Source organism: Saimiri boliviensis, chromosome 1 (genome assembly GCF_048565385.1).
Source record: "Saimiri boliviensis isolate mSaiBol1 chromosome 1, mSaiBol1.pri, whole genome shotgun sequence".
In the NCBI taxonomy this organism is placed as follows: Eukaryota; Metazoa; Chordata; class Mammalia; order Primates; family Cebidae; genus Saimiri; species Saimiri boliviensis.
The window spans coordinates 25,303,645-25,317,325 of NC_133449.1; the positions used below are offsets into that span (position 1 = coordinate 25,303,645).

Genomic DNA, 13,681 nt, shown 5'->3' on the forward strand with positions numbered 1-13,681 from the left:
GGAGGTGGAGGAGATTGCAGTAAGCCAAGATCATACCACTGCACTATACCCTAGGTGACAGAGCAAAACTCTGTCTCAAAAAAAAAAATACTAAAAGTTTTATCTTAAAGATAGGGAATGAAAAGGATAATTGATAACCATGTTTATTCCATTATTTACTGTAAGTCCTGGCTGGTACAAAATGGCAAAAAAAAGGAGAGACAGAGAGAAATAAAATTGCCAATATTCATAAAATGTTTGTATAAGTAGACAATCCTAAAAATAAAACTCATAAAATGTTTGTATAAGTAGACAATCCTAAAAATAAAACTATGTATAGACTAACAGATTTTAAAAACTAATTTTATAATGTTGTTATATCCAGTGTCAATGTTCAGAGATGCAATCCATCACAGGCCCTGAGTGCTACTGTGTCTACATGCAAGGAATGCCAACAATGTTTTAAGTCCCAGAACACTCTTTACCTGGGCCATCTTTCAGGGTTATGTTTGCAGTTGCAGAGCAACCATGAGATGAGGCAATGTCTCCTCCTAGGCAAAATATGCTTGCTTCTGCTAAAAGCAGTGAATCCCTCAAACCAATGTTTCTTGGCTGAGATGCAAACGCACTGCACGAATAGCATACGCCTGGGCCTCTATCTCATCACCATGAGTCTTGGGGTAAGAGAAAGGTGACACAAAAAGTATGCTGATAGTCATATTGCTTACTATAACATGGGTAATACAGTATTTTTTCTACGACCCAAGATTCTTGTTTCTTCTGTTAACATCCATGAAAGGCTAACTTGTTCACATACAAATCAGGTAAAATCCTAGACACTTCACAGACACAGTCAATTTATAAAAACTGTATTTCTATATATCAGCAACACATAATTATAAAGCAAAAAAAGTTAAAGCCATTCACAAAAGAATTTAAAAAGTTAAGGAATAAATCTAACAAGAATGTGTAAAGACCTGTAAGAAAGAAAAATCCATAGCATTAATGAACAAAATTGAACTGCAAAAAATGTAGTAACACAATAAAAAAAGTCAACAGAACTAAAATTTATCTATAGATTCAATGCAACCCTAACCAAAATCAGAGCAGGCTAATGGGAGAGGCGACATGTGGAAACTGACGAGCTGCTTCTAAAATTTACATGAAGATGAGATCAGTCGGAAAAGCCAAGAAAACACTGAAGAACAGGAAGAATTAAACTATTAGATATCAGGATTAATGATAAAGCTAAAGTAATTAAAACAGGGTGGTACTATTACAAGGAAAGACAAAACATAACAGAACAAAGCAAAGTCCAGAAACTAAACCATAACTATATGGTCAATTGACTTATCACATAGAAGACACTGCAATAAAGGAAAGAAGTCTTCAAAAAAGGGTGCTAGGTAATTTAGATATCCCTGCAAGGTAAAAGGAATAAAATGATGATCCTCATCTCACATAATACAGAAAAATTCCACATGGTCTATAGATCTAAACATAAAAGATAAAAGAATAAAGCTTTCATTAAAATATGTACACAAACATGCATATACACACAGAGAGAGAAAACTATCTTCATGTCAATGTACTGGGCAATTTTCTAAAGAAAAGGACATACTCGGTATATTAAAAAGTTGTATTCATCAAAACATAACTTTAAAAAAGTAAAAGGCAAGCCACAGAAAAGTTATTTGCAATAAATATATGCAACAAAGGAATACATGAATAACTCTTACAAGTTACTAAGAAAAAGATAATTCACAGAAAAATGGGCAAAGACCACAACAAGCATTGCACAAATATGGTATCAAAATGATTAATAATGAAAAGGAGTCCAACTCCAGTAGCAACCACAGAAAGGCAACTTATAACCACATGCGATATTATTATACACTCACCGAAGTTCCAAATTTAAGAGACTGATGGTACCAACTGTTAGTGATCACGTGAAATAATGGGAATGCTCATACATTGCTGGTGAGAATTTAAACTAGTACAACTACTTTGGAAAACTGCTTGGCTGTACATAGTATAGCTAATTCTACTTTGGAGTATATATCCAACATAAATAAGTACAAAAATAAATTTTTTTCTAAAAGTAGAATTAATCATAATAGGCAAAAAATAAGAATAACCTAAATGTTCATCAATGGTAGGATAAATGAATTTGGGTACTGGTGGATGTTTATACAATGAAAATACTATATAGTTTTAAGAATCCCAAATAAAAGCAGGAAAAAAAAAAAGACAAGAATCAGATATATTTCTACACAACAGAAGGTGAATGATTCTTACACACATGCAAATAATGTAATAGCAAAAAATTATTTAAGTATGACTTGATTATATAAATTTAAAAACTTTCTCTGGACATTATCCTGTTCCAGACATGTCTTGTTTATGCTATAAGAAGTTGTTAGAATGGTTATTTTGGGGCAATGGGTGTGACCAGAAGGGAGCTCAGAGGAGAGATACTAGGGCAGTATTTTGCTCCTTAATCTGGTTGCTAGTTTATAGTACTGTTTTGTTTGTGAAAATCCTACAAGTGTATACTTATCATATGTCTACTTTAATGAATACAGGTTGACCACTCCAAATCAGAAAACAGGAAATGCCCCAAATCAGAAAATTTTTGAGTGCCAACATGATGCTCAAAGGAAATGTCCACTGGAACATTTTGGATTTTGAACTTTCTGAATTTTGGATGCTAAACTCAAATAATGCAAACATTTCAAAATCTAAAAAAATCCAAACTCCAAAACACTTCTGGTTCCAAGCCTTTCAGAGAAAAAGTACTTTATATATATTATAATCTAATTTAAAATTTTTAAAAATAAGCAACGTGACCCAAATTGACAGAAGTTAGGACAGTAGCTACTTTTGAGAAAGGATCAGTAGTGATTTGGAGATGTCATGATGTCTGTGCAATGCTGATGAAGCATCACAATAGTTAATTATTTACCAGGGAGGTGGGGTTATTTTTTGTTCTGAATTTTTTAAAAAAGAGACAAGATCATTTCATGTATTTTCTCCTTTCAAGATAAAATTTAGCACCTTCTCACCCTTTTTAAAAGTAAAGCTGAAAAATCATCTAAACTATTGCTGTTTAAATGTCCACAGACTGGACTGTAACAAGGTAAGTATAAAAGCAGGAACACTTAGGCACTTTCAGAGAAATGTAACATTGCTGGGCCATTCTGGATGCATTTTACACCACTATCAGTCCACAATGGACTGGAGGAAAAAAACTGGTCCTTGCATGATGAATAATTTGAGAATAAACTAGCTAACAACTGAGGTGGTGGTGATAGGAGTAGGAGGTGTGTGAGAAGGGCATGAGCAAGGTTTCCTAGGACTACATCTTACAAAAAGAAAAACTATTAAAAATAAAACCTTGTTGACTGGGCATGGTGGCTCACACCTATAATCCCAGCACTTTGGGAGGCCAAGGCGGGTAGATCATGAGGTCAAGAGATTGAGACCATCCTGGCCAACATGGTGAAAGCTCGTCTCTACTAAAAATAAAAAATTAGCCGGGAGTGGTGACACGTGCCTGTAGTCCCGGCTATTTAGGAGACTGAGGCAGGAGAATCATTTGAACCCAGGAGGAAGAAGTTGCAGTGAGCCAAGATTGTGCCACCGCACTCCAGCCTGGCAACAGTGGGAGACTGTCTCAAAAAAAAAGAGAGAGATCTTGCTTAAAAAGTAAGCATTAAAAAAGGAAAAAAAAAAAAAAATTAAAGCTGCATTTAACTATATCGAGACTCTTGTTTATAATCTTTTCTCACAAAGTGGCACTTACAGAAAAATAATCCCTCATATTTCTCTATTACTAGTTCAAATGAAACTAGTCAATGTCACCAATTAATGTCATCCTGCACAGAAGTATATGACTCACAAAAATGATGTTCTTTTTTTCTGAGATGGAGTCTCGCACTGTCACCCAGGCTGGAGTGCAAGGCATGATCTCGGCTCACTGCAACCTCTGCCTCCCGAGTTTAAGCAATTCTCCTGCCTTAGCCTCCTAAGTAGCTGGGATTATAGGCACATGCCACACCATGCCTGGCTAATTTTGTTTTTTGTATCTTTAGTAAAGACGGGGTTTCATCATGTTGGCCAAGCTGGTCTCGAACTCCTGACCTTGTGATCCACCTGCCTCAGTCTCCCCAAGTGTTAGGATTATAGGCATGAGCCACCGTGCCCGACAACAAATGATTTTCAAAAGCAAAACAAAACTTTTAGCCTGTATACCAGTGATGAGAAATAAATTGAGCTAACTTAAACACTAGCGAGTAGAAAAACAAATAAAAGAAGCTAGTTTATTCACTCAGAAACTTTCAATGAACAAAAGTGTGAAACCAACAAAAAAGGGTCAATAAACAGTCTTTTTTTTTTTTTTTTTAAGACAGGGTCTCTCTCTGTCACCAAGCTGGAATTCTATGGCACCATCACGGCTCACTGCAGTCTCAAATTTCTGGGCTTAAGTGATTCTCCCACCTTGGCCTCTCAACGTGCTGAGACTACAGTTGTGGAACACCAAAACCAGCCTATAAACAATCTTGATCTTCCTAGCATCTGGCTATAAAAATTTGAAGAGTCATCAGTCATAGTCTCTGATCTATACCTCAATTTTCCTAAGAAACTTTGTGCATAACAATATCCTGTAAATAATAAGACTATTATTAAAGGTTAACATATGATCCAAATTTCTTTCCCTCCACAAACCCCTCTCCCAGTCAAATTTATCTTTTTATGGCTTCCTGAAAACACTATACACATTCGCACGTTCTTGCCTTTATAGATGTTTTCTTTCCATAATACATCCTGTCTTCCCTAGAGATTAAACTCTCTAGAGAAGAACAGTATCTTAGAACTTTTATAGCTAATACTTAGTAACCCAGGCAAAGTTAACTTAGTATCCCTTTTCTAATGCGGTCATAACATGATAAATATAAACACATGATTTATGAAGTTATGTGCTAATTATCTACTTATTTTTCTATTCCTCTAAATATGTAGAGACAACTTTAAGGGTGGGGCCGACACCTCATTCAAATTTGTTTCCGAAGTACCTGGCAAATACTACAGACTGAAGAAGGCAGGAGTGTAAAAAGTAGTTTATTTGCTTGTTTATTCGTTCATTTTTGGAGACAGGGTCTCTGTCATCTAGGCTGGAATGCAGTGGTGCCACTTATAGGACACTGTAGCCTCGAACTCCTGGCCTCAAGCAATTCTCCAGCCTCAGTCTACCAAGCAGCTGGGACTACAGGCACACACCACCACACCTGGCTAATTTTACTTTTTATAGAGACAGGAGTCTCACTATGTTGCTCAGGCTGGTCTCAAACTCCTGGGCTCAAGTGATCCTCCACCTTGGCCTTCCAAAGTGCTGGGATTATAGGTGTGAGCTACCATACCAGGCCTAACAAGTAGTTTAAACAGAGATATTACTTTGACTGTTATAAATGAACCAATGGCTTAACCAATACTTTTCAGGATTATAATTATCCTCTAATGTGGACTGCTCAACAGATTAAAACAATTCTTAGCACACTTTTTTATCTAATTAGAAACAAAAATGCTTGCTTCTATATAAACATATAAAAGATTAACAAATTCTGATCAAAAGATCAATACTTACTATGATTTTATGTTAAAAAAAATTTAACAAAAACCCAAACAGTAATCTAAAAAAAAATTTTTTTTTTTTTTTGAGGTGGAGTCTCACTCTATAACCCAGGCTGAAGTGCAATGGTGCAATCTGGTTCACCGCAACCTCCGCCTCCTGGGTTCAAGTAATTCTCTTGCCTCAGCCTCCCAAGTAGCTGGGATTACAGGCATGCACCACCATACCTGGGTAATTTTTGTATTTTTAATAGAGACAGAGTTTCACCATGTTGGCCAGGCTGGTCTTCAACTGCTGACCTCAGGTAATCTGCACTTCTGGGCCTCCCAAAGTGCTGGGATTATAGGCGTGAGCCACCGCACCTGGCCAATACATTATTTGTTTAAAGCTTAATTTACGTGTTTTCAGAAAAACTAAAACAAAATTTAGGCTGGGTGTAATGGCTCATACCTGTAATCTCAGCACTTTGGGAGGCCGAGGCAGGCAGATCACTTGAGGTCAGGAGCTCAAGACCAGCCTGGCCAACATGGCAAAATCATGGCTCTACTAAAAATACAACAATCAGCTGGGTATGGTGGTGCACACCTGTAGTCCCAGCTACGGGGGGAAGCTGAGACAGGAGAATTGCTGGCACCCAGAAGTGAGGCTGCAGTAATCCGAGACTGTGCCACTCACTGCACTCCAGCCTGGGCGACAGAGCAAGATTCTGTCTCAAAAAATAAATAAAATAAATACAACAAACAAATTTTAGAACTTGAGGCTTATCAGTCAGTTTTACATAGCTCACTAAAGCAGTTTTGCGTTGCTGGATATTTACATACTGCTCACTAAGTTTAAGTCAAAAGGTACTACTTTCCACAACATTACAGCATGGAGAATTTTCCATTTCAATGGATGATTATAATGTTGAACGAGGTCAAAAAGATACAGACTATTAATATTAGATGCATTTGAGTTAAAAGTTTTAGTAAATAATCTCTGACTTAAATTCTTATTTTCTCCCAAAGACATTTAATGGGCCCCTATTAAGTATTAGGGAGATAACAGAAACTGAAGCACTGATAACAAAATTGAAACTTAAGAGCCATATATAGCTGAAGAATTGATTGTTGAAGGAATGATAACAATTGAAGTTTCCAAAATGATTTTAGTCTTTAGAAAGTTACATTTCTCTTGAAGGAGAGTTTTTATTCTAACAGGCCTTTCTTTAGAGGTAATAGATCCTTTTTAGTTCTAAGTATCTTCCTCCCACACCAAGTACAATTTACTCCAAACTAGGCAGGTGGAGTTTCCTGATTACATTCAGAGTCCCTTGGCCTAAATGAGAAAGGCCACACCTGAACACTTTCCTTGCTTCTGGGTACCCTGACTATCCAAAGCCCTAACAGTGTAGCCATCCTTAACATAAGACAGAGCTAAAACCTCCAATTCAGCCACCAATCATAACTCCAGAAGAAAACAGAACATCTCCAAAAGGTCTCTCTCCATCTAAGTTAACTAGCCAAAAAAGGTTTTGCTTCCAGTATACTTTTACAAGGAGACATAATCATCCCCATTCGGTAACTTAACACACATATAAATGTTAGAAGGTAGATAGGTTTATGGTATTTTAAATAACTCCAGACACAATATATATCAAATTCCTGATTTAAAGTAGTTCTGAACAAGCAGTACAATTAACATTAATCCACACTAGAGGAAACAGTGATTCCTTACAGAGAAAAGTATATTTCATGTAACTGATATCATTCTTAAGACATTTTAAAAGCAGACCAAAATCTAACAAAACTTTTTCTATCACAAGATAAAAATAATAGTCCTACAGTTGCTTCATAATGCAGTATTTTATTTTGGGGAATAGGCAGAGACTTCACTTAGCTATGATCATAAAAAAGCAATATAAATAGTTGATTTCAGTATTTGTTTTTCTGCAGTTATTATTCCACCTTACCTTGATTTGGAATTCCATAAAACTCTTCTCTGAACATTGTGTTTCCTGTCTGAAAACTAGAAACCAAAACTAGAGTTCTTCCACTTTACATAGAAATCAATAAACTAGTTTTAATATTGGACTGAATTTCAAACTTCTATTCTCTGTTCCTATTGGGCTGAAAGGTGTACATATATCAAGAAAGTTTCTATCGATTTTCAACTAGAAGTATCAGTTTTGCTGTCAGAGCTCTTTATTTTTGTACATAAAAGGAAGTGGGTTTTGATACTATCTCAGTGTTCTTCCTGTCTTACAATGCATTTGAAATAAAGTGATACCAGACTAAGAGTAAAAGCCCTAAATAAGAAGAAGTAATAGGCACAATTAGCTTGCTTTACCTTTATTGATAACTAAGATTTAGAACTGCTTTGCTGCATGCTCACTGCTGGTTACACATGTCACTTTAATTTGCACTGGACTACAAAAACATTCATAAATGTATAACATATACCTAAAAATTATATGGTATCTATGTCATATGTATGATTCATAAATGATAGATGCATATTCTATGAGACTAAATAATTCTTCATTATTGGTACCTTGGCATTCATTCATTCTTGAGAATATCAGAGCTACTTAAATAAACATGAATTACATGTGACATGTGCACCTCTCACCCCACCTTCCAGATATCACAGTCAATTTTCCTCTCAGCTTTAGACTACCTACAACCAGAAAAGAGCTTTACAGAACAACTCATTTTACTGTAAACCAAGGAAAAATAATCGATATTATGATAATTTCTGGAAAAGGAACAAAGGAAAGGCAGCTCATAAACAATTGGACCCAACATTCAATTTGACATTACCTTGCTGTTCATGTATTCTATTATTATGCAGAGTGTGGGGCAAGTTTAAGCTACTCATATCTATCTATCTGGCTACTGGCAATAGGGTTCTATGGTTATTTCTTGTGACTTCCTATATCTTAATATATACATCTCAAATTCTTAGAGATAGTCATTAATAACCATTAGTTTTTTGGTTTTTGGGTTTTTTTTTTTTTTTGAGGCAGAGTCTTTCTCTTTTGCCAGGCTGGAGTGCAGTGGCACAATCTCAGCTCACTGTAATCTCTGCCCCCTGGATTCAAGTGATTCCCCTGCCTCAGCCTCCTGAGTAGCTGAGACTACATACAGGCAAGTGCCACCATGCCCGGCTAATTTTTTGTATTTTAGTAGAGATGGGGTTTCACCACGGCCAGGATGATCTTGATCTCCTAACCTCAGGATCCGCCTGCCTCAGCCTCCCAAAGTGCTGGGATTACAGGCATGAGAAACCGCACCCAGCAATAACCATTAGTTCTAAGCAGAAGAAATAGAGATACCACAGCCACTATTCAAAGAGCAGCATATGTGGCTCTTGAAAAAGCAAGGGCCCCAACTATATTCCCATTTTACTAGACTGTCTTTCTTTAATATTGATTTCCCTGTCCCAATCCCATCCAGAAAACATGAATTTTGCTAATTGCTTCCCTTATCTGATGACCTGGCTCAGTTCCTAATCTTAGATCTGCAATTCCAAACTTCAAAGGAAAAGCTTAAAATGGGGAGAATGAACACTTGTGAAAACAAGGGAAAAAATCAGAATAAAAGAATAAAATAAGGAGAAGCAGGGGATAGACAGAAAGAGCCCTTTACACTTTTGGATTCTTTCAAAAATAGGTGCTTAGTGGACCCCAGGGAATTCGGGGCTCTGAACCATACCTCCTTTCATTATTGACAGGGATTACTTTAAAAACATATATCAACAATACTAGTCAGAAGCACCCTCTTTCTCTTGCTTTCATTCCCTTTATTCCTAACAATTCAGATCTGGGTAGCTAAGTGGTTATCATCTTAAGCTAAGATTCTCTGATTACAAAGTTCGCTCAAATTATGTATGTAGTAGCTATAGCAGAGAGCACAGATGAGGCCATCAATTATCTCAATTCTTTCCAGGAGTAGCAAGAACATTAACAGAGGGATGATAATGAATCAGAACTATTTTTCTAACATAGGCATATTAACTGTTCTGAAGGGACTTAAATGAATGAGTCTAGTATTCCAGCATAACCTGAGCTAGCTAGCTCCAAAGACAACTTACCTATCATCACTCAAATCTAAGAGGATATTCAAGCTAGGAAAAGCATGAATGTCTGTTTTGCTCTGGAACATAACTATTATCAGTCCTTGTGAAAGAATCATCAAGAGTTGGTTTAAAATTTGCCTTGTTATATACAGCTAAAATTATAAATATTGAGATAAAAAAGATTTGCCCACTTTGAATAGACTCCGACAAGAAGCTACAGAATAATTAGCAGGAATAAATAGTAATTCATATCCTAAACTAGAAAATCCATTCCAGGGAAGCTGCAGCAACATACATTACTGCCTAAAGAAAGCTTTTCGAGTGAGCTATGAAGTAGACACCAAAGGGAATGAGAGCAAAGACCAGCAGACTAAATTCGGTGTTTCCTAGTAGAAACAAAAAGCATTCTTTTCCTAAGGAGGGTTGTTAGCGCATTAAGGGCTCAAAATTTAGAATACAGGATTACAGAGGCAAGTAAAATAAAAGCATCCTAAAAAGGCTATGAATGACTTAAGACCTAAGAACAAATCCAGGTAAAACCTAGAACATTGTCTGGTGTGGTACCCACTATCCTCATGTGGCTATTTAAACTTAAAATTAAATTCCTAACTAGAAATCCACAGGTAAAAAACAAAGCAAATCCAGATACAGGTCTCATACCCTTCACATAAAATTAACTCAAAATGGATGACAGATTTAAATAAAAATGAACATTTCTAAAACCCCTAGAACATACCATACCATACCATACCATATTAAAGAAAATTTAGGGGTTTTGTGATGACTTTTAGATACAAGACCAAAGACACAGTTCACAAAAGAAAAAAACTTGATACACTAGACTTCATTAAAAATTTTTGATCTGTGAAAGAAACTGCCAAGAAAATAAAAAGACAAGACAGCCTTGGGGTGGTAGCTTGGCGGGTTGTGGTGGCTTGGTGGGTTGTGGTGGCGTGGCAGGTTGTGGTGGCTCAAGCCTGGAATGTAATGCCAGCACTTTGGGAGGCCAAGGAGGGCAAATCACAAGGTCAGGAGTTCGAGACCAGCCTGGCCAACAGGGTGAAAACCCATCTCTACTAAAAATACAAAAATCAGCTAGGCGTCGGGGCAGGCGCCTATAATCTCAGCTACTCAGGAGGCTGAGGCAGGAGAATCACTTGAACACAGGAGGCGGAGGCTGCAGTGAGCCAAGATGGCACCACTGCACTCCAGCCTGGGGCAACAGTGCGAGACTATGTCTCCAAAAAAAAAAAACAAGACACAGAAAATATTTGTAAGATATATGATAAAGGACTGTTACTCAAAATATGCAAAGAACTCTTAAAGCTCAACAATTAAGAAAACAAACAACCTAATTTTAAAATAAGCCAAAGACCCGATGAGACTTCTCACCAAAGAAGATATGTAGACTGCAAATAAGCAAATGAAAAGGTGCTCCACAACATATGTCACTGGAGAAATGCAAATTAAAACAATAATGAGATACTATTAAACACCTATCAGAAAGGCCAAAATCTAGAACAATGACCACACCAAATGCTGATGAGGACATGAAGCAACAGGAACTGATCCACTGCTGGTGGAAATGCAAAATGGTACACTCACTTTGGAAGACAGTTTGGAAGTTTCTACAAAACTAAACATACTCTTAACCATACGATCCAGCAGTCACACTCCTTGGTATTTACCCGTAGGTGCTGAAAACTTAGGCACATACAAAATCTGCACACAGATGTTTAAAGCAGCTTTATTCATAATTGCCAAAACTTGGAAACAACCAAGATGTCCTTCAGTAGGTGCATGGATAAACAAACTGTGGCACACCTAGACAATGGAAAGAAAGGATCTATTGCAAACGAATACTAGAACAGAAAACCAAATACCGTAAATAGGAGTTCAATGATGAGAATACATGACACATAGAGGGGAACAACACACACTGGGGTCTTTCACATGGTGGAGTTGGGGAGGAGAGAGAGAAACAGGAAAAATAACTAGTGGTTACTAGGCTTAATTCCTGTGTGATGAAATAATCTGCACAACAAACACCCATGGCACAGGTTTACCTATGTAACAAACCTGCACTTGTACCCCTGAACTTAAAATTAAAGTTAAAACAAAAGAGAAAGAAATGACTTATCAAGCCATGAAAACACAGAGGAACCTTAAATGCATGTTACTAAACGAAAGCCAATCTGAAAAGGTTCCAACTATATGATATTATGGAAAACGTAAAACTATGGAAGCAGTAAAATGTCAGTGGTTGTCAGGCTAGGCACAGTAGCTCAGGCCTGTAATCACAGCACTTTGGGAGGCCAAGGCAGGTGGATCACCTCAGGTCAGGAGTTCGAGACCAGTTTGACCAACATGGTGAAACCCTGCCTCTACTAAAACTACAAAATTAGCCAGACATGGTGGTGGGCGCCTGTAATCCCAGCAACTTAGGCGGCTGAGGCAGGATAATCGTTTGAACCCAGGAGGCAGAAGTTGCAGTGAGCTGAGACTGCTCCATGGCACTCCAGCCAGGGCCACAAGAGCAAAACTCCATCTTAAAAATAAAATTAAAAAAAAAGTCAATGGTTGTCAAGGGTTTAGAGGAAGGAAGGGATGTAAAGCTGGAGCACAGATTTTAGGGCAATGAAACTATTCTGTTTGATACTATAATGGTGAATACACACCATCATACATTTGTTCAAAGCCATAGGATGTATCTCCCAAGAGTAAATTCTAATGTAAACCATGGACTCTGATGGGTGATGATTTGCCAATGTAGGTTCATCAGTTGTAACAAATATACCACTCTGGTGGAGAATGTGGGTAGTGGGAAAGACTGTGCATGTAGCGAGAGAAAGGGTACATGGTAAATCTCTGTACCTTCCTCTCAATTTTGTTGTGAACCTGAAAATGCTCTCTAAAAGAAAGCATTTTTTATTTTTTAAATTCCTTGGTCATAATAACCATATTTCAAGTGTTCAGCAGGCCCATGTAGCTAGTGACTACTGTGTTGTGCTGGACATAAAGACATAAATGTCTCCATCATTGCAGAAAACTCTCCTAGATCAGACTGTTATACAGGGTACGGGAAAGTGACTCACTGACCTGGGGTTTGGGAAAAGAGAAATTACTAACAATGGCATTTGTCCTACAGCATTTAGTACTTTGATGAAGGATCAGGTGGATTTACCTTTCCTTTTCCACCTGCTCTTTTTTCCCTCCTTGTTGCTGCCACCATCACTGCTGCTGCTGCTGTTCTCAGAACTCTGGGAATCTGACTGACCATCACTGCTTTCTTCTGAACCTTCTGATAGTTCTTTCACCCCATCCGGCACATCTTTCTGAAAATGTAGGCATCCAATTAGGATTAATCATTACCATTTCAGCAAATAAAAATTAAATTTCTGATACGCAATGTTGCAACTTAATCGCACTGATTAATTTTTGTTACTATAGGATTCAGTAGCAGAACCAGCAATATTTTCTGAATTCCTGTCATCTCTTTGAGGCAAATAAGCTCATGTTTCCAATTATATCCAAAGATAGAAACTATATACAACAGTCATATGCAGGCACAACAGAGGTTTAAATTAGACAAATACTGGGTAAATGATGATAATAGTCTAAGGTAAATGATGATAATAGTCTAAGTTTTAAAAACTACATAGTAATTTTATTGGCTGGGTGTGATGGCTCATGCCTGTAATGCTAACACATTGGGTGGCTGAGGCAGGAAGACTGCTTGAGCCCAGGAGTTCAAGACCAGCTTAGGCAACATGGTGAAACCCCATCTCTACAAAAAAAAAATTAGCTGGGCATGGTGGCATGTTCCTGTAGTTCCAGCTACTTGGGAGGTTGAGGTGGGAGGACTAAGCCCATGAGTTTGGGACCAATCTGGGCTGGGACCAATCTGGGCAACACGGTGAAACCCTGTCTCTACAAAAAAAAAAAAAAAAAAAAAAAAAAAAAAAAAAAAAATTAGCCAGGTATAGTGGGCACCTGTGGTCCCAGCTACTCAGG

At 37.4% G+C, this 13,681-nt stretch overlaps 1 protein-coding gene across 4 annotated transcripts in view; it reads right to left on the bottom strand.

Annotated features, from left to right (window-relative positions):
• Window positions 1-13,681, bottom strand: part of ASXL2 (ASXL transcriptional regulator 2) — a 159,080-nt gene that overhangs the window by 55,421 nt on the left and 89,978 nt on the right. For 3 of the 4 annotated variants that reach the window (XM_074395086.1, XM_074395090.1, XM_074395092.1), the window contains exon 4: window positions 12,852-13,002. In XM_074395086.1, coding sequence (XP_074251187.1) covers window positions 12,852-13,002 — 151 coding nt within the window. The other variant, XM_074395096.1, reaches the window with a different exon arrangement.